General features: G+C 32.9%; 1 protein-coding gene across 1 annotated transcript; it reads right to left on the reverse strand.

Annotated features, from left to right (window-relative positions):
* Positions 1 to 7549: 7549 nt before the first annotated feature.
* On the reverse strand, positions 7550 to 8462 carry LOC131164108 (uncharacterized). Its single transcript, XM_058121073.1, has one exon. The coding sequence runs from the start codon at positions 8355 to 8357 to the stop codon at positions 7701 to 7703; it is 657 nt and encodes a 218-aa protein (XP_057977056.1). The 5' UTR covers positions 8358 to 8462; the 3' UTR covers positions 7550 to 7700.
* Positions 8463 to 22205: the final 13743 nt, after the last annotated feature.

Raw genomic sequence — 22205 nt, forward strand, 5'->3', positions numbered from 1 at the left:
AACTTAGAATCGATTAGGTTTTCGAATCACTTAGCTTTCAAGATATTATTTTTACCAATTTTTTTTAATTTAATTATTAAACAAATATCATTTTATTATGACTAAAAATTAATTTTTTTCACATATACATGATGGTTGACAAACGGTCAACTAATATAAGGTTCATTTTTGTTAATAAAATTAAATCTTATGAGGTTCTTTAATAGTTTTTGAAAATTTAAGGAGTGGAGTGTCATTTTTAAAAAAACTGAGGTGTTGTCAAATTTTACTTGTAAATCTATTGTTTTTCAAAATATATATAATGTAGAGTTAAAAAATATTGTTAACTTATAAAAAAAATATTTAAATTTTGAAATAAAAATATAATTTATGAAATTATCATTCATGATTTTCGAATAGTAATTTGTAAATAAAATTATTTTTAGAAATAGGATTAAAAAGTAATTAAAATCTATCAAATATGGTAATAAAATTTTCTGCCCGATGACTTTGGTGACAAAGGCAGGATGACAAATGAGTGAAGCGTTCCGTCGCTCGTGACTAATAAGTTGGTTGGAAAGTGCTGAATTGTCTGCGTCTAGTGAAGAAGTCATCTTTTACGTTTAAATATTCATCTTCTTTTTCTTTTTTTTTTTTTACTTTTATTATTGATTAAGGGGGCTGCATTTTTTACCAGTTTGATGAATATTATTGCCTTCCATGAGAGAATTTTAAACTGTCTCAGCCGCCCATTCCTGTGCAAAGGATTTTTTTTTTTTTGGCAGGTTGGAAATTTCTGTTCAAAGTCATAATAATGAAAACACTTTTATGTAGAAAATTAAGGGTACATTTATTTATTTATTTAAATGATGGTATCCGAGATCCTTTGGACACTTGAGTAATTCACTGGGATAATGGGTGCATCCCTCTATCCTTCTACACTTAAATATCAATGTATTATCTCAAATGAAAAGTCGTTACCCTTAAAATTCGAATCCTAATCATTTAACGAGGAGAGTCTTGAGCTTACGGGCTACCCTTAAAGAGCAAGGGTATGTTTATTTTAGTGGATAAAATTTGTAGTCTCCTATGTGTTAAGATCATTGGAAGCCTTCCGCAGTAAACTGACCGCGTAGAGTAATTTAATTCTTTTGATTACGAAGATTGCTTATACTTCTCAAGCGAAGGGAGTAAAGACCAATCAACCTTACAGTTTCTAAATGGGCTAGAAGCCCTCATTCCGCGTTTATCCCACATTTAAACATCACCAAATTAATCTAATTTTGGTTAAATCCTCTCTAAATAGCTATGCATTACAAATCGTGAAAAGAAATAAAAAACACATACATATAGTGTATGCTTAAAACTAGTACTACATGATTCAATAAGTTTAAGAACTTTAGAACAATAGTTGTTAATGTGTATTAGATAAAAAATCAAATCAAATACCTTTTAAGGAATAATGTGTCTTTGAATAAGTAGATGGTGAATTGGTTATGAATAAACTTATTATGTCAATTCCTATTAAAAGTGCAATGATAGGGATAATAAGAAATGTTGAAATTTTAGAAATTGTAGAAAGAGAGAGAGAAAAAAAGAAGGTGAAAAAACTTAAATTAAAAGAGATAGAGAGGGAAGAGTACGCAAAAATGGAATGTTTATCTTAACATTTATTTATTCCCATGTTTGGTTATGTTTTTCAAAGTAGAAATAGTCATTCCCTTGGAATGCTCATTCCCACTAAAAGTGAGAATAGGGATTCCATTATAACATGGAAGGAAAGCTAATTCTAACCTAAAGTTGGAATCGCTTCCGTCTCCCTCGCCCCAATACTCCCCTCATCTACTCTCATCCTTGACTCTCCTTCATACTCCCCTCACTCTTCCATCCCTTTCTCCTCTCTTTCAGCTTCTCTTTGCGGGGATAAGCTTCTGGAAAATTTGGTCGAAATTAGTGCATTTTGGGCAGAGTGATTAGGGCTTCTCTTTGCTGTTTCGAGCTTTATTTGGGATTCTATTTGAATTTTTAGATCTAATCAAAGAGTTAGTTCAATGTGGTCATCAACTCACTTGTTAACTAACGTCTTGTTTCAACTAGAATACCACTGTCATCCTCATTTAATTTTATCACCTCGAACCAAACTCCTTTGCCATGAAGGTTAAGGGCTTGGGTTCGCTCTTCTTGTTAGATGTCACTTAGCCCTAACACAAACATGTTGGAAAGACTTTCTTAGGTATTCGATTGGACAAATCATGAATATATGAAACAAAATTTGATGTTTGATAGTTAAAGAAAAATAAAATATAAAAAATATAAAAAAATATCAAACATTGAAAAAAATAATTATAATTTTACATATTGCTAATATGTAAATTTTCTTAGTTTTAACCATATTAAACCCATTTTCTCGCTTTAATAATATTTGATATAAAAAAAAAACAGTAGAAACATCAATGTGCGAATATGGAGTGATGTGGACAGAGCAAGCCATTGACCAGTAGCAATATTGTTATTGGGATTAGGGCATACTGGGGCTTTGGAGGGCGCTGGTTTTGGTAGGGACGAAGAATACAGGTTAAGGAAGGTGCCGACAAATGTATGTGTGTGATAATGTCTTGTTCCTTTTAAGATATTTAATTTCTCGAATTAAATCAAGTTCACTCTTTTTTCTTTTTTTTTTTCTTTTTCTTTTTTCAATGGATACATTTTTTTAATATAATTTAATTGGAGCTTCACTTGACCTCCCCATTGTGTGCGTGTGTGTTTTTTTTACATAATTATTCTAATAACTAATAATTTAAATTACTTTAAATAATATCATATAATATCAAAAAGTAAATTAAAATTTTTATATATTTAATTTTATATATATATATATATATATATATATATATATATATATACGCGCACGTACACATTCAAATGGCCGGAAATCAAACTAAATCTTTTATTAGTGTTTCTCGTTTCAATTTGCTATTATAAGTCACACTAGCATACGAAAGTTTGTATTATTTTAACAAGTTAATGTGGAATATATAAGAAATAATTTTTTAAAAATTCACTTGAGGAAATTTAAATTTCTCTTTATTTTTCATTAGTTGGAGTAATGGCTTTTACAAAACACTATTATCTTTTTTAAAACTATCATATTGTTATATGAATATCTATATCATTATATACTATAATGTAATACTAATGAAATATATATTCTATAGAATGTATAATATAGCTTAAAAAAAAACGATGTTATTTTAAATTAAATTATAAGTATAACTTTTAATTCTAATTAATATAAATGGCACAAAAATACACATTCCGACAATAAAACATAAGCATTTGTTTTGTATTCATTAAAAAAAAAACACAAAAATTTCTAGCTCACTACACGAACTAAATTTGGCCAAACTTAATAATTGCAAGAGTAGAGCTCTACCAACTGAGCTACATCCCCCGGCCCCCTCGGAACTGAGTGGAGCATGTATGAAGGAGTCAAATGTTTCTTCTATTCTTTTCTCTGATGCAGGTGGGTCATTTTGGACCTGTGTTAAGTCGAACCAAGAAAATTAATAAAACTATAGGGAGACATTTCAAATCAAACTATTGAGTATTTTGGTAGTTGTTTTTTGACAAGACCTAGCGATTGGGCAATGGACCTACAAGCTGGTTAAGTGTGAAATGAAGATATACCCAAATAAATAATAAATAAAAATTATTGAAGACTCACTCCCTATATTCCAATAATTATTTCATGAGGTTGACCGCACTTCCTTCGAACTTTCATTCAAAACGTTGCTTTCTTCATCTCTCTCAAACCCTACAGAAGAAAGTCCGGCAATTACTGTGAACATATTTTTCACTTTCCTTGGAATTTTATGGGTTCTTTCAAAATGTTGCTCCTGACAGTATCCATCTTACCATTACCAAAAGGAAAAAAACAGTTCTCTCTCTCCCTCTCTCTCTATGAGTGGAACTGATGAAACATTTTGCGTGTTCAAATACATAACTTTGATATGATTGATTGAAAATATGTATGGGTAGATGAGTTTCAACCTCACAAGTCAAACAAAATTTGTATTTTAAATTATGATTTTGATAAATAAAAATAATATATATGTCATCCTACATGACAAAATATACCCCATTGACCTTAATACAAAAAGATACCATCTAAAATTTTCTCCTAAAATTTAATTTTAATATTTTAAATCTTATTTGACAAACCAATCGGAAGTAAGCACAAAGTCCCGTAAAGATGCATGCACTTTATAATGAAAATAGTAATAATACTAATTATTACTCAGAAAAAAAATCCACCAATGCCCTCTAAATTTTTCAAATATAACAGCCTACCCCCTATGTTTTCAAAACTACCAAAAAACTTTTTGACATTTAATTTTATTAACAAGATGAACTTTTGCCAGTTGACTATTAATCAATGGTTAAGCCTAATGAAAAACAAATATATCCTTAATAATATTACCTTTTCTTTTAATTCCGATAAGATAATTTAAGAAAATGATTGTAATTTAATAAATTAAGTTGAGAAAATTTGTCGATTAAATATAATGTGTTTTGAAAATAGAACTTATAAGTGAATCAAACACTAGTTCGGTCAATTAATTGACATAAGCATGATAAAAAAAATTAAATTATTATTTTAAAAATTATAAAATATATAAAATAAATAAATAAATTACTTAAATAGTTATATTATTCCAACTATTTGTTAACTACATTTTATGCAAATTAAATAGTTAAATATATTTTTAAAATAGACTCATATTGGTTAGTTGGTTGAATTGTAGCTCGCTTTATGAGTCTAGTTGAATACCATATTTAATATAATAACAACTTGATTATAAATTAGGAAAAATTAGAGACTTGTTTCAAATAAAAGGTCAACAAATTATTATAAAATTTTTTTTACCGATTTAGCATTCATATTTTACACACAAAAGAGCTTGAAGAAAAATTCCGTTGTGGACAAATGATGGAATGCAATTCTATTTGTGTTTTTTGCAAGTTGAAATTTGAAGAACAATTTTATTAAGTGAACAACAGGATTATGCTTACACAAACCAGAAAAAAAAAAAAAAACACACACACACACGCGCGCGCGGGCGCACCCTATGATTTATATTTTTGAAAAATAAGAATTATAGCTGTCTTGAAATATTAAAATTTTTTATTTTATAAGTTAAAATAAAAGTTAAAAATCATAATTTAAAATATAAAAAATTAATAAAGAATGTCCACGATAGGTTTTTAAGTTCCCAAGCATTTATACATATGTATATATATATAATATAATATAATATAATTAAAGGAAGCATGTGTTATATAGAAAATTGTCTCCCTTTGAAAATTAAGGCTTTGAAATTTTTAAATTTATGTTATTCTTAATTCTATATTTGATAGGTTACCGATATTTAAAAACATTGAATTATGTTTTATTTATTTTATGTTGTGTTTAATCATTAAATTTTTATGAAAATTACCTAAGAATTATTATTATAGGACAAATTCACCCTTCGAAAATGAGGGTTGCTCGTTCAACATCTCTCTCTTACGGTTGAGGAGTGAGGACTCGAACACGCCTTTGCAGAGCTGGTAACCTCCTCTTCTTCTTCATCAATACCGCTTGTTCTCGTGTCTTACTCGACCGGCCATCGCCGCTCGCCCTCGCATTCTCCTTCTTGCGCTTGTTTCTGAATCTCATACTGAGTCGACTCGCGAGCATCGCCCGACTCCACCTGGTTCTACCCTTGGCGGCGAACAAGATGCTTGAAGCAATTTTAGCATGTGATGGGTGCATAGAGAGCTCATTCACATACAGAAAAGAATGATCCACAAATCCGAACCTAAGGAATCTAAATTCTAGAAATTAAAAGTTCACAATTTATAACAAATCTTATACAATACAATAAGAGCGGACAATTTTTCTCAGTATTTTATCATTTGGTCTATACTTATTCCATACTTAAAATCACCACCCATCAAATGGAAAGATTTCACAATAGCAGGAATTTGGAGTTGCAACTACAAGAAGAGGAAGCTTTCGATGGATAATAAGACCAAAACTCTTGGTCATTTCCGAATCCTCCCCTCTTAATCCACCGAGCAATGCCTGATCAAACGTGCAAACAAGATTTGCTAACACAAACTTGTTGGTGGCCATGGCAAACAAAGCCCCGGGACGAGAGAGGGAGGAGCGACGATTCAACGATTCGGTTGCTCTGAACGCCGACGTAACGAGTAGCGGCTGGGAGAGGGGCGGTTTTAGGGAATGATCAATCGGAGGATTAAGGGGAGGATTGAGAGTCGGAGGGCAAAAGGGAACCGATCGCATGCCGTTGAACGAGAGCCGCCCTCGAGAACGAGCTACTAGCGGCGGCGTACGAGCAGCGGTGGGGAGAGGGGAGGTTCGAGGGGAGAATTAATAAAATAAAATAGTAAAACTCACTCCTGTCACATGGCCAAGTGTTCGCTCTGTGGAGGAATCGATTTCTTTTCTAATTTTTTCTAAAAGCATATACAAACTTTTCTTCGACATTTACACATCTATCACATGGGACCCACCTAAAAAAAAAAATGAACCACGGCCTAATTGTTTAAATAACAATTGAAAGACAGCAGTCAAACCTGCCATTTCATTTAAATATATAAATAAAATAGATGAGTAAACTAATGCATTTGAATGACGCCGTGGGTGGGGCCCACTGGATATATACGAACAAAGCCTTCTTATTGGTGAACATTAAAGGAAATTACCAACCAATATTTAACATATACAATACGTTAACGAAGTAATTTATTCACAAATAATTTTTTTTAAAATTTTTATAAAGCTTCCCAATAATTACTCGTTTAGATTTTTTTAATAAATTAATAATAAAATAGCACGTGTCCTCCATTTGCAAATTAAAGTAAACTATACCTTTTATTATAAAGTTCTCTCATATCAATTTAACTTATCCAATTATAACTTTTTAAGAAAATAAAAATTCAAAACTAAAATCAAAATATAAAAGACATTTAATAATTACAAAAATAAATACAATGAATATATAATAAAAAAATATATATATATATATATATAAAATCTTCTACCCAAAAATAAAATAACAGATTCAATTAACCATACCATATTTTATGGAGTTTAATTTTTAAGTACCAAATATATAAATAATTGGTTTACGCTTTTATAAAAAATATTGAATAATGAAATTTGGCGAGCTTAATGACGTATCAAGGGCGACCATCCTCGCACACAGTTAACAACCCCACCTGTTCTTCATAATTAATTCATAACAGTGCATTAACCCGTAAAAGATTCTTCAAGTTCCGTGGGTGAGCTTTCACAATAATATCATATGGCAATAAGGCAATTGAAATATTTCCTTCATTGAATGAAACCAGAAGATTATCAATTTTTGCACACAAATTCCACATCCTACGGTGTTGGCAGCAGCAGCAAGTTACAGCGTACATGATTCTCATCAATTAATAGGCTCATAACATTTGAATAATTAACAAAACGCAGTCGATTTTTTCAGAATCAGTTCTCAAGTTGAATGCAGAATCCATGCAATTTATTATTTTTGATTTATAAACAAAAATTTTCCTCTCTGATTAACAAAAAGACTGAAACTGAGTTTTTCATACAGATTTTGATTAAAAAAAAAAAATGGAACAGCTTTGATTTTTTCTTTTTGGAAAAATCAACCTCTGCACAAAGGCGAGCGTTCTTGAACGACCTTTGAAGTCTTGGACTGCCGGAAAGCTTTGATCGGACTCGGAAAATACCATCCCCGGGCCTTCGATCTGACATCTCCGGAGCTAGAATCGGACAGCACCGGGACTCCGACCGACCTCGATCGCATCATCCTTCTCACGCTCTCGGCTTCCTCGACTTCGTTCCTCCTCGCTTCCGCTTCTCTCGCTCCGCCTTCTGGCTTCTTCGTCTTCGGAGGCTTGAACAGCGACCAGAACGAAGACTTTCTCCGGCTAATCGGCGGCAGTGGCGGATTCTTCCGTTCCCCGGCGTCTTTGTCGGCGCCCAGTCTCGACCGCAGAAACGGAGCCGCCACCGTTCTCGACCGCCGCAACGCCGGCTCGCTGTCGAGGAGGTTCGAGACACGTCCAGTGGTGCCGACGCCGGTGCCGTAGATTAGAGAAAACGAGGACGAAGACGATGAAGAAGAAGAGGAGGACGTCGCCGTCGCGGCGCTGCAAGCACAGGGGCGCACGTTAGCGCAGTTGGGGCACAAACTAACAAGACGGTCGCGGAGGCAGATAGGGCAAATCCCGTTCCTCCGTCGCTTTGAGGGGTGTTTTGGACATTTCCACACTTCTTCTTCGTCTACGTAAAACGCCATCGTCGTCTTCAATCCTTCTCTCCTTTTTTTTTTCCTTTCTAAACGCTTTCTTGCAAGTTCAGTTTTCTCTCTCTTCCTCTCTCTTCCCCCTCTCTACATTTTCTTCTATATAGATTAGGCTTATAAAAAGGCCATAGCCTACTGGGACCGAGACAGCTAACCATGGTTAAGAAGTTTGGGCTGACTATAGTTAGCTTCACTATGGCGGGTTAGGGGTTAACATTTGGAATAAACATTGGTGGACCAAACGACGCGTTTTGGGCTTTCGGGCCTCCTACAACGACCCGATTCCCAGTATGACCAAGATTTTAGTGCGTATTTACGGCGCTGCCATTCTGATTCTATTGAAAGCATGAGGTCAGGTGTACCCTCAGTCAGCATGATGATTAGTATGGCTTGACCAATGTGATACTGCCATGTGTCCATGTTTATGATAAGAAATTATAGTTAGATTAATTTGGTTAATCGAATATTTGAAAGAAAATGGGAGTGGGAATTAGAGGTATCACTTTAGTGATGGAGTACTGAAACGTAATTGTCAAATTACAGTGATTAATGTGTGTGGACATGGACCACTGAGTTGTACGTTCTGCTGCTCCTCATTTTTCACCCCCAAACAAGATAGGAAAAGGAAATTAAAGAAGGAGGGGCGGTTGATAGATGCTATAGCTATATATGTGTGCATAGCTATTAATAAGACGACATGATGGATCACAAGACATGCCTGATCATTCTTCATGGCATTGAATATGTGTATGGGTGGGGGACTAGGCATGTTCTGCTCTCTAGTGCAACCCTACACACCCAAATTCAATTCAATTTGTCAAATCTAGTCGCCTGCAGGCTGCCCATTTTTATTTATGTCACAATTACTATTACTATTATTTTGTAAGGATTATGTTAATCCTGCAAGGTGAATTTTAAAAATATGAATGATATCGTTTATGGAAAGGTGATTAATCGTGATGATGAAGGACTCTTAGCTATGCGTAAGTTCATTGTCAGAGTAATTGAGGTGTATAGAAGGCGATCTTGAAATCTCACGTTGACAATGCAAATTGGATGACACATATGGTATAAGACAGGTAAAAGTGAAGAAAGATTATGATGCATTTAAATTTTGATTCCACTTAATGAAAATGACTTGAGTATGTTACTATTTATAGGCTTTATATGGAGCCTTGTTTGTGTATCAATATCAATTACAATTTATGTATTTAATGTGGTATATTTTCCCAACAGCATGAATTCATAAAGGTGTATTATCCAATTCAAATAACTTTTCAATGACTCGAACCAAACAAAATAAGCATAAAGTTTAATTTTATTTCCAATACCCCCCTTAAAATTTATTTTGTCTTCATCTAAAAAAGTCTCCTTAATTTTTTCAAACTCTTTAATTTATTCAAATCATCAAACTTGAGAGACTTATATCTGTAAATTGCCAATTTGTTTACAAACTTGAGTTGTACTTCCTTATTTCCAAGGCATTCTCATATGAAATGAAACCTTGTATCTTTATACTTATTGTACATACCCAATTTCATTCGGGCCCACTTTGAGCCCTTAACACCACTTAGGATCTCTTTACCCCTTTTAAGGGGTTTGTGAGCCCAATTTCTTTTAATAAGGCATCGTGGCCATTTTCTTTGATTGTTTGTTTGTTTGTTTTTCTTTTTTGTGGTATCATTTTCATCTCTAGTAGAGATATCTTCTTTCCTTTTACTTCCCCTTCTCGCCTATCTTCTAGTGGAGATATGTGCCTTGGGACAAAAATATGAAGCCTGCGATGCAAATTGGATAACACATCTTGTCTATGACATGTAAAAGTGGAGAAAGAATATTACGTGTTTAAATTTTGATTTTACTTAATGAAAATGACTTGAGTATGTTGCTATTTATAAGTTGTATATAAAGTCTTGTATGTGTATCAATGTTAATTACAATTAACATATTTAATGTGGCCTATTTTCCTTAACGCATGAATTCATAAAGATACAATATCCAATTCAAACAACTTTCCAACTACTTTTGAAAAATGTAAAATCTGAGATATATTCAAAAATAACTAAAGAAGACAGACTCAAGCCAAAGGCTTGAGGGATAGTATAAAAAGACCATCTTTACAACATTGCAACGAAACAACAAGAGAAAACCAAAAGAAGCAAAACAGGGCTCCTCCAAAAAGAGCAGCAAGCATAAAACAACTATAATGCCCCGACCCGCCATATGGGACCCGGGGTGCTACTTTAGTGACGTCTATGTACTTGATACCATATTCATTATATAAATGCAGCGAAAATAAATGATACATTCTCCAAAATACATTACCAGAGTTCTAAACTACCTTTATACACGAAGATCTCCAATATCCATATTGCAAACCATAATATAATACAAAAACCATCTCAACCCATACAACCTTAATACACATCTAGGGACTTCAAACATAACTTAATTACATTAGAATTCTTACAGACACTCACAAAAACTGAAACTAGCTATCACCTCGCCCCGAAACTTGCTAAGCTCGATCTCGAGATGGTCCTGAAAAGATGATTTGCATATTGGGGTGAGACACTTCTCAGTAAGGCAGATTAAGTTAATATTAGTGTATGACCAACGTGAGTTTTAATGTATACAAGATATCATCAGTTGATAATTAACCACAGTTATAAAATCATTCTCCGACCATACTCACACACACACACACAATTATTTATAAGCGAAAGTTCCCGAGGATATGAGAGATTACACGTCCATACATGTAACTCCCCTATACTTTAATACGTTATATAACCTAGTATGACTACAATTGATATTTATCAGGGTACTCGCCTTACTCAGCAAGCCCTCGGGCAGAGAGTTTACTTCGCTATAAACTTTTATACATTTTAATTCATATACAAATACTCACACCTTTACAATTGAAAAATATGCATTTACTTCCTCAATATAAATCAATTTAATAAATAATAACATCATTTACATAAATTAGCAGATATACGTGGAAGACACTCCCTATGACTAACACACCATTTACTTCCCCCATGGTACGAGTTATGTGGCCTGAAGGTTGGACTTATGCCCTAAGAGATCAGCCCAAATACAGTTAAAGTAACCATCTACAAGTACATCTACAGGCATCCACAACTCAGTTGCAGGTCCGATAGTCTTACCACTTCTTGGCCCAGGTCCGTAGGAAAGGTACTTCATCCTTACACAGGCTAAATGGCGAGACTACCCTGCACCTCTCAGTATAGTGTGGGCGCACACGGTCTCAATAATTCCCTAGCAACGGAACCATGGTCACAATACAATTGGTCCTCAGGGTTCTTCAATCATATCATGCAATTTCAATAGTAAAAACTGTAGTATAATTCTCATTTCATATAAAACCTACCATTTAATAAAATCCGATCCCCAGCCGTTAAATAAAGCCTGGCCCCCGACCGTCATATCAAATCCCAATATTTTGCAAAGGCAGTTTCAGTATTTTCCACAAACAGTTCAGTATTTTCACAACCATACTCAAATTCGGTTATACAGTAACTTTTGACCTTATAGGTCACACCCGATTTTGATAATGACAAATACTAATGTATTTGATGGCTTTCAAGTGTATGTGCAGGTTCATTTTAGCATATCAAGTAATGGCACATGAAAGCAAAGCATAAAGACCTTGAAGATTAGTTTCATGTTGTAATTCATTTTATGTAATATCGGTCTATAATAGTAATTAGGATATAAGGTTTGTAATCATTATCTACATATCATGCATATAGGATCGATAAGCTCAAAATGATCGTAGATTGACCATAAGGACTGAATGACCTTAGGGCACCCTTCGGTCGACCAAAGGTCGACTGACGCTGGATTTTTGGGACTATCTCAAAATAGCCTCAGTAAGACTTTAGTATGACTTTAGGTCCCAACACTTATGCACATATATCATACAAAATGAGGAATGATAAAAATGAATAAAATTGACTAATATAGGAAAAATTGAGAGAGCTCGGGCGACCGAACCTCGGAGGTTCATTTCACCTCGGGCGCCCGAACTATTGAGAAGTCAATAGTTTGACCATGCTTCGGGCGACCAACACACATTTTGACCATATCTTCCCCGGGCGATCAAATTCCTGACCTGACACCTTTTCACCAACCCAGGCGCTCGAACATTACGTTTAAATATGCCTCGAGCAACCGAATTGGCAAGTTCGGGCTACCAAACCTTACTTCGGGCACCCGAACTACGAACAGAAACATTCTATTTTTTGTTCAGCCAACTGATCCTAGACTCGGGCATCCAAATTTTGAAAAAGTACTTTTTTGGTTTACTCTGTTAATGCAACCGAACCTAGAGTCGGGCACCTATATCACGCGAGTTAAATTAATTTTTACTAAAATTAAAAATAGTTAAACAAGGTTAATTTTGCTAAACTATTTTAACAAATTTAAGAATATCCTATGTGTCCCTCAATGGTTATAATTTTGTCATTCTCTATATATAGGGGCTTATTTGCAAAATTAAATGTGATTAGCAAAAAATCATTAGTGGAAAATCTTCTCTTTTTCAAAAACTCATATTGCCCAAAATACTCTCAAATACTTATTCCCTTGATACATCTTAGCATTGTGAGAGCTTATTAAGTGAGCTAGTGCTTATTAGAGGTTGCTTATACTCCCATTGTTTTTGTTGATTAATTATCATTCTTTTCGGAATCAAGCAAGAGTCCCACAGATTTTTATTTAATAAATCTAGTGTTGGGAAAAACTCATTAGCTTAAGGATTTTTGCATTGTCATTGCAAAGATTCTTATAGCTTGATTTTGTTGTGCAAAAATATTTTTCTACAAGCTATATTTTTCTTTTAATCAACTCTTGAGCACATTACTATTGGCCTAACTGAGTTTTTTAATCTTGTTTTGATGATAACAAATGAATGATGTTTTAAATTGTGTTGTTGAGTGACTTTATTTCAGGTTTAAGTAAATGGACACTCATGGTTAATCATGGAAGTAAGAGAGAAATCAAAGTCAATCAAGTGAAAGATTATTAGTATATTGAAGCAATGAATGACAAATGAAGAGCTTAAAGGTTAAGCAAGTCTTGAAGTAAAGACTAAACCTCAAGAGGCTGCAAAACTTAGTGATTAAGGTGATCATGCTTAGAAAGATATTTGTAAGTACTTCAAGTCATTACTATTTAGATATGTGAAGTTCCTTAAAACACATGGACTTAGAGACCTATTTTAAAACTTCGAAAAATGTTTTATGAAAGACCAAAACAAGAGAGCAAAATTAAATTTGAAAACAAAAAATGCAAAACCAAAAAAAAGACTGGTCAGCTGACTGACCAGAAAACACTCTGGGTTTAGTCAGCCGACTGACAGAAAACCTACAGCAAAGTTAACTGTCCAGCCAACTGACTCAATGAACTGAAAACACCCAGCTGACTAACATTACCCAGCCGACTGACCATTTTGAACGTGGTTCAGTCAGCCGACTGACAATTATTTTTTAAAAAGACAGAATGGTGTCAACCGCCTGTCCAGCCCACTGACTAGCACAAAAATGACCCAGTCGAGTGAGTCAGCCAACTAACTTTGTGAAGATTTTTGAATTTCAAACTATATAGGAAGTTTTTCAAAATTGATTCTATGATTTAATATCATTTGAAAATTTGCCTAAAATACTCCATGTTAAATGAGAAAACTTTTCTTTAAGAAGTCTATAAATACCTCTCTTGCTCAATGGAAAAAGACGCTTAAGTAATACATGCTTTCTACGCTAAAGTTCTCCTAAAGTTCATACTTGCTCACACTCTTATTGGGGGAGACTCTACGAAATTGCTGGTTGATTAAAAAGCTTTGGTTCTGATTTGTAACTAAAATCTCTATATCAATAAAAAAGAACCATTGGTGACTTCTAAACCTTGAGCTGCACATTTTCTATTTTGTTTTGGTTTTGAAGTACGATTAGTGATTTAACTTGTACAACTTGCTCTGTGTTTGAGAGTATTTTTGTATGCAGATATCCGTTCCTTTCTATTAGATCTTTAACGGTTCAAGGTATAGTTGGATCACACAAAGCATAAGTTGTTACTTGGAGAGGTTTCTCTTCCTGAAAAAAAGGTTGGTTGTTTTAGTGATCCCAAAAAAAAATAATAATAATAAATAAATAAAATATAAATTTCAAATTAAAATAAATTAAATTAATTAATTAAATGAAAATAATTAATTATTGGTGAGACATGCCAGTTCATTCTCACCCGATCGACCAAACTTCCTCCGAGTCAACCATTTGACCATATGGTCAACCGAGCCCAAATCATAAGTCAACAACCTGGTCGACTGTACCCACACGTGGGAGAATCTAGTGCCCCGATCGACCGAACTACTTAGTTCAAAACCTCATGGTCGATTGAACCGCGCAGAAAAGAAAAATTGCCTTTGGGACATTATGTCCGGTCGACCAAACTTTTAGTTCAAAACTTGCCCGATCGACCGAGCTTGCACAACTCGGTCAACCAAACCTGCCTTTGGTCGATCGGTGCTCTCGGGTTGCCCCAATATTTTTACTGTGGATAAAATAATAAAATGGGGTTAATTGTATTAAAATGTATTAAAACATTTATATTAATTTCACATGTGTCATGAGCGGTTATATTTTTGGGAAAGTCTATATATACCCCCTCATTTGGAATAACTAGCATCGAATTATCAATCTTAATTAGGAAAAATCCTTTAAAACTTGAAAATCTATTATACTCATTTTTGAGCCTCCAACACTCATTCTTACCAGATTTTATTGCTCAAATATCTTTGTAAGTGTGATTGAGTGTTCTTCTCATTAGGCTTAAGCTCTTTCTTGTTCATGTTGATTGAGATTATTTTATTAGAGAGCTAAATTTGAAGTTTACCTAGGAGACTTTGTTAAAAAGTCTTTCTTAGGAATACTTCGTTGAGCCTTTGAGTTTTGCATTGTCATTGCAATACTTAAGGAGTTCACTTTAAATTTTGATTGCTAAAATATTTTTCAAATCATTCTCAAAATATCTCTTACGCTTATATTTGATAAATATATATTTTGAGATATTTGCTTGAGTGTCAAAAGATCTTTGTTGTTATACCTTTGATTAAGATCATCATTTTAATACGAAGATCAAATAACTATCTTTACAAACCATTGTTGAATATCTCTTGTGGTTTACTTTGATAAAAACTTCTGTTGAGATATTTGGAGTATGCTTGTGATCTTTGCTAGTGCACTGTAATTGAAAACATTATTTTGACATAAAGATCCTATCACTTACACTCTCACGTACTGATTGTAATATTCGCACAAATCTTTGAGAGTAGACACTAAGACTACACTGAGCTTATCATATCATATCATTTGGTAGTGTATGTGATAGTTTATATTGGTACATATCAGCTTATGTAAGAAGCATTTCTTTGTATTCAAAATTGTATTTCCAATCTGTTGTATTCCAAACACGGGCCTGAAAAAGGAAACTAGTCCTATTGAATAGTCCTAGACTGGCTTAGTTGAGGTCAGCCGCCCCTTTAATTGATCTGGTTGTAACCGGTGCCGCTCCACCTGTTAAGTGAGCCATTATTGGAATCCTCAAGCTTGCAAGCTAGAGCGGGGACGTAGGCACAGTTAGTCGAACCCCGATAACATTTTATGCGTGTTCTTTACATTTCCCCAATTTACATTTTTGCACGTGTATGTTATAGTTTAAATGAAGCGCATGACTTAGTTTATATTTCTTATATCTATCTGCGCATTTGAGATAGCATAAAAAGACCCTAGGTTGCCAAATCATATTAACTTTTGACTTAACCTAGGAGAAAAGTTTAAAATTCCAATTCACCATCCCTCTTGGGAATACACCAATTCTAACACCTTGATTGGATTAACAAGAAGAGGAGTAAGACCTAGGAAATTAGTAAACAGTGGAAGCAAAAAGATGTTGAACTCGTAACCCGAGTGTTTGGTAAATTGTATTAGTTAATTTGTTTAGTTTGGTTGTGCTATTAGATTTATATTTTTAGAAATTTGATAAAAGTTCTGTCTCATTTTAGCATTTTTCTCAAGCACTTCCCACTTTGTTACTGTTTTCAAAAACATAAAAATCCAAAAAGATTTTCACACCACATTTTACATCATTCAGTCTTCATTAACATTTTACAAATATTTTGATGCTCAGTGGTTCTTGTGGAATACGATCCTGGATTTATCCTTGATACAACTTGACACTTATGCACTAGAAAGCAAAACTCAAAATGAGTCATTGAGCAAGAGAGAGCTTTGAGATATCAAGTGTGCTTTTAGCTTTGAAACAAATTTTGAATTTCTTGGTAAGTTTTATTTGCTAAAACCATGTATTTATAGGCTCTTAAAAGTATTTTCGTGTTGTTCAAGATTACTTTGAGTGTTTCCCAAGTTTTCATAAAATTTGGAGCACGAGAAACTTTAATTTGAATTTTAAAACTTTTAAAATAAATTAGTCGTTAACAGTGTTCAGTAGACTGAAGTGTCGGGTTCAGTCTTCTTAAGTACTTTAAAACATTGAAAAATTTAGTCTAGATACAGGGTCAGACGACGGGGCTAAAGGGCTTAGTTTTCTAAAGGTGTACTGCCTCTTCTGTATTCCAACAAGAAATTCTTTAGCAAAATGAACTTATTCTTTAGTCTTTTGAAGAAATTCTTCACTAGACTGAAGTTAAACTTCAGTCTTCTGGAATTGCGCCTCAGTCGTTTGGGAAGTCAATTTTCTGATTTTTCAGTTTAGTTTTCAAAAGTTCTTTGCTCTCTTGCTTTGAGTTCTCATAAAACATTTTCTAGGTTTTGAAATAATGTCTCTAAGTCCATAAGTACCCTATAGAGCTTCAAAATATTTCATGAGACATTTTGATATAAAGTACTTACTTCTTGATCTTAAAGCCTAAAACTCCGATGTTCAAGTCTTCCATGGTATTTTGCTTTATGTCCCTTTTGACTTGAGTTTGAGTCAGCTTTAAGTTTTCACATACACTTTACTCATGTTGGTGTTGCTTGAGCTTCCTTTGAATCACTCTACATATGAATGTGGCTTTTAGGTCCTTAGTGATCTTGAGCTTTCCATTGCTTTTCTTTTGAACTTTATCTTTCCTGAAACATCATCACTCTAACAAACACATGTTAAATCATCTTTCATTTGTTATCATTAAAATAAGATTTGAAAATCATGTTAGGCCAACGGTATGTATATATGTATGTATGTGTGTGTGTGTGTGTGTGTATAAATTTAATCAGATCATAATGTTTCAAAGCTTACTTTTTTTTTTTTGGGTACCACTTATAAGATGCAGTCATTACTAGTTGGATTATTCTGAACTGTTTAATGTAAACACTCAGGTTTGGAACATATCTCTATCGAAAATATCCTATTTACAGGGAAAATGTTACCAAATTTTTTCAAAACTTCTATACTTTTGGAAAACGTAATCCTATGAACTTTCATGCATATCATTGTCTTTATTTTTGAGTCCTAAGATTGTCTCGAGCGCATTGAGCATCTATATGATACAAAAATCTTGTGAATTGCATGCTTTTATGATTTGCAAATTTGGGAAATGATCTATTTATATATGGTATGCTACCGAAAATTTGTTAAATTTCTCCCAAAATAATCAAAGTCATATACCATATTTGTGAGAATGATTATAATATGCTGAATGTTAAAACATTTTTTAAAGGATGAGTGAAGTTCAAATGAATTTTAAGCTTCTTCTTTAAATTTACTTTTGCATATGCTAAGTCAAAATTCTATCAGTAATGAACTCATTTGCATTATTTGATTATTATAGTTGTTTTTGAGTCCTAAAGAAGTCATGTAAACCATTATCAACATCACATTTTATTTTTTTCATAAAACTATAGTCTGATATAGATTGTTTATGAGATGCATAAACACATTACATTATTTAATACTGATTATATGAAGATCTTATGCACTCATAAAATTCATTAATTATTAGTTAGATTATTGTGAACTGTTTAGTATAAACACTCAGGTTTCAAACATATCTCTATGGAAAATGTCCTATTTACAGGGAAAATGCTGCCAAAATTTCTCAAAACTGATAAAATTTAGCTATTTAAAATAGTGTCATTTTTTTTTTTAAACTTTTTTCGAATGTCTGATTATTTTTCTATCAAATCATTAATACTTATAGTACGTATATGGTCAAAAATTGTATACTAATTTTTTTTATAATTCTTAATTTGTAAGGTTTGCGGCTGTCACACCATCAATACGATGCCCTACACTATAGAAGGATGCAACTTTTGATTTTTTTTGTTTTTGTTATCTAGACATATGAGATTCATGTATAAAACATTCAGAATTTGTAAAATATATTTGTATTTGATTTTGAATTAGAATTTTTAATAATTTATGAATCTTTTTAATAATTATGGTTTAATGTTATCTATACGAAAGTATAAATACAAATTTTCATATGAATTAATGATTTAAAAAATATTAATTTTAAATTATTAGTGACAGTTTCTATAGATATTAGTGAAGGATCAAAACTTCACTAATACTATACTATTAATGATGAATATCGATCATTCACTAAAGGCCAAGATTAGTGACGGTTTTGATCCTTCCCTATTGCCCAACTATTAATGACGAATTTAAAATCATCACTAATACTACACTATTAGTGACAGTTTCAAAATTCGTCACTAATAATTAGTAGTAACGACAGATATAGTAACTAATTTAAAACCGTCACTAATACTTTAAATTCATCACTAATACTATTAGTGACTGACGAATTTATAAGTATTAGTAGTGGTTTTTATTTTTCACTAATAACCTTATTTTGAGTAGTGTATTGAGCTCAATTGAACCTTGAATTCACTCCCCCCCCCCCCCTCCCCCCAAAAAAAAAAAAAGTACTCAACCAAATTTACCTTTTAAAATAAATTTGGTCCCAAAACACTACATTGAACACAAATTGACATCATGCACCGAAGTGGAACCAAATTCATAAACCTTTTCTCACATTACACACCCACAATTCATCTAAACTCGCACAACATACTCAATTTCATGTGTACAACTTCACATATTACACTCAACTTCACCAAATTTCACCCTTATCACATTTAATTTCCTCATCCGTACTTCTTTTAATCACATTCACCTAGCCTCGTGTCTCATTAATCACACATCCATGCACTAAATGCACGTGCGCACGCTCAAATCTTTCCCCTTGAGTCCCTCACACCTAAGTTTCCATGCACTTATATACACCCTATCCCTCCTCCTGCCACGAGGTAGGAGGAGGGATAAAACAAACTAAAATAAATAAATTGGTTAATTGAAAATTCTCTCTAGCTCACTATAAAAGAATTTCAAAATTTAAAATCAAAATTAAAAGTGGGGCACCTACGAATATTTTTATTTTAACTTGCTTTTATGCTTATTAAACTGATTTGAACATTCATGCATATATGATGCAAGCCCTTGTTGAATTTAGGGCCACAGTCATTTCACCCAAAGTGGTTTGAGAATTTTTTTTTTTTTCCTAAGGGAATGATGTGTGTTCATTCTTCTTGTTGAAGTTGAGAAGGAGAAAGTCAGAGAGGTGATGGTGAAGAATATTGTCCAATCTCTCATCATCTCTTTGACCCAATGCCCTAAAAATTAAGACAAGCAAGATCATGCATGAGCATAACAAGGTTTACATTTTTTTTTTTTTAAAGATTTTATTCCAACCACGTCACTACAATTTTGAATTTTATTTTTTAAGTTTCGGCCAACTTAGGGATTTTAATTTGATTTCTTTCTCCTTTTTCTTTTATTGGTAAATAAATCTCGAAAATATATTTACCGCTATGTATTTATATATGAATATTAAATAGTAAAAAGTTCATGTCATATGCATTCTTGTATTTTGTAAGAATGCTTGATGTTGCAAACTCTAGATATACTGAAAACTAGCTAGTGCCCAGCATAATGCTCACATATTATATTGGGACACATTTATAATCTTTCAAACTCAAGTATACAAGTTTGAAGATAAGCTGATTTGAAAAAATTACATATATATTTTTCCAAGTTAATTACCATGAGATGCAGTTAAACCAAGGCTTGTGAATAGAAACCCTTTTTTTTTCTAAAAGAGAACCATTAACAGTAGCCAAAAAAATACAATAAAGCAATATAATGAATAAAAGCAACAAAAGAACATTAAAACAATGAAGAAAAACAACTAATGAGAAAATTCAAACCTTTATTTAAAAATTAGCAATAAAGAATTCCATGACAAAAAATAAAAGTTAATCTTAAAAACACTAAAATAGCAAAGAAAAACAATACAAAACACATAAAAAATTATGGCCGTATTAATTAAATATTATTTTTCTATTTCTTATCACAATAATATTAATGAACAACATATTGTGGAGTGGTCTTAAATTTAATGAAGCGAAAGGAATCAGGGACACAGAGCAGACTGAGCTTGTTCTACCATTACTATTACAAGTAAAGTAAAATAGTATAATTATGACTGAGACATGCTACCTATTATCTTTAGTGATGGTACCATTTCAAGTAAACTACTGGTGAAAACAAATTGAAACATGTATCCTATGAAAAATATCAATAGATACATAATAAGGTAAAACGTAAGTTATTAAAAAGAAATTGTTTGAATAGAAGACCCAGAGTAGGAACATGAGTGCATTGTGAGAAGTAAAGTGGAGTCCTAACTTCTTGTATGTTTAGCAATCACACAAGGATGGTTTGAATTTCGACTACAATATTACCTGAGAATCAAATTCACTTTTAAATCTTTACGAAAGAGTATATCAATTTGATCATGCAGCAATTTAAATTAACACCCAATCAATAAGCCAACACAATCCACAAGTTAATCAATTAAACGATATATGAATTTCAGCAATGCCTCCAAGATTTCAGCTTTTGCATATGTCAACTCACTCACAAGATAAGTTTGATTGCAATATGAAAAAAAATAAAGATTCCAACTAAGTATCCAAAACTCATAAATTAAACAAACTGCTTTCAATATTAATGAGTCTTGGGTATTAATCAAGCAATGTATTCCCTTATGGTTTCCGCAATACGTATTGATCAACCAACGTACTCCCTTTCAGTTTCCGTAATTCCAAAAAGCAAATTAATTTTCATTAATTCAATATTCAATCTACACAGTTGATATATGTGCAAATAATTAAAGAGAGTAAGGAAGAGAGTGAGACCGAGATTTTAATGAGGTTCGGCAATACCCGCCTACGTCCTCACCTTAAGCAACACACCTAAGCATTCCATTACACCACTCCTTTACGGGCGGAGCAAACCTTTACAATACTCCTTCAATAGGATAGAGTCCTCCTCTCCAAGTGATACCTCATACACGATACAACGATTCAACAGCCCTGAACCGTCAAGAAAACAAGAAAAACTTCTTGCGTACAAGAATCACTCTCAAAAATAGTAGATTAGTACAAGTTATAGCACAACTAAGAATACTTCAATTTAAATATCAATGAAGAATAAAATTGAAGCTCAGAGAATATATCATCGGGATCTTTCTTTTGATTGATCAAACTCAGAGTTAATGCTCAAAGATCGGTGAAAAATAACTCAGCAAGTCTCAGAAAAACTCCAGCAAGTATGTGAGCAAGAGGGCTTTTGGAATTATAAGTTTGATTGCTGTTTTGAATTCTTGATATGATTTGATTTGTGAAATCATGTATTTATAGAGTTAAAAAGTCATATTTTTGTGTTGTCGAAGTTATTGGAAGTGTTTCCCAA

The sequence above is a fragment of the Malania oleifera genome, chromosome 9 (genome assembly GCF_029873635.1).
Source record: "Malania oleifera isolate guangnan ecotype guangnan chromosome 9, ASM2987363v1, whole genome shotgun sequence".
NCBI lineage: Eukaryota > Viridiplantae > Streptophyta > Magnoliopsida > Santalales > Ximeniaceae > Malania > Malania oleifera.

What these genes read in the sequence shown, in the direction of transcription:
- LOC131164108 (XM_058121073.1), bottom strand. Translation starts at nt 8,357, where the DNA reads ATGGCGTTTTACGTAGACGAAGAAGAAGTGTGGAAATGTCCAAAACAC.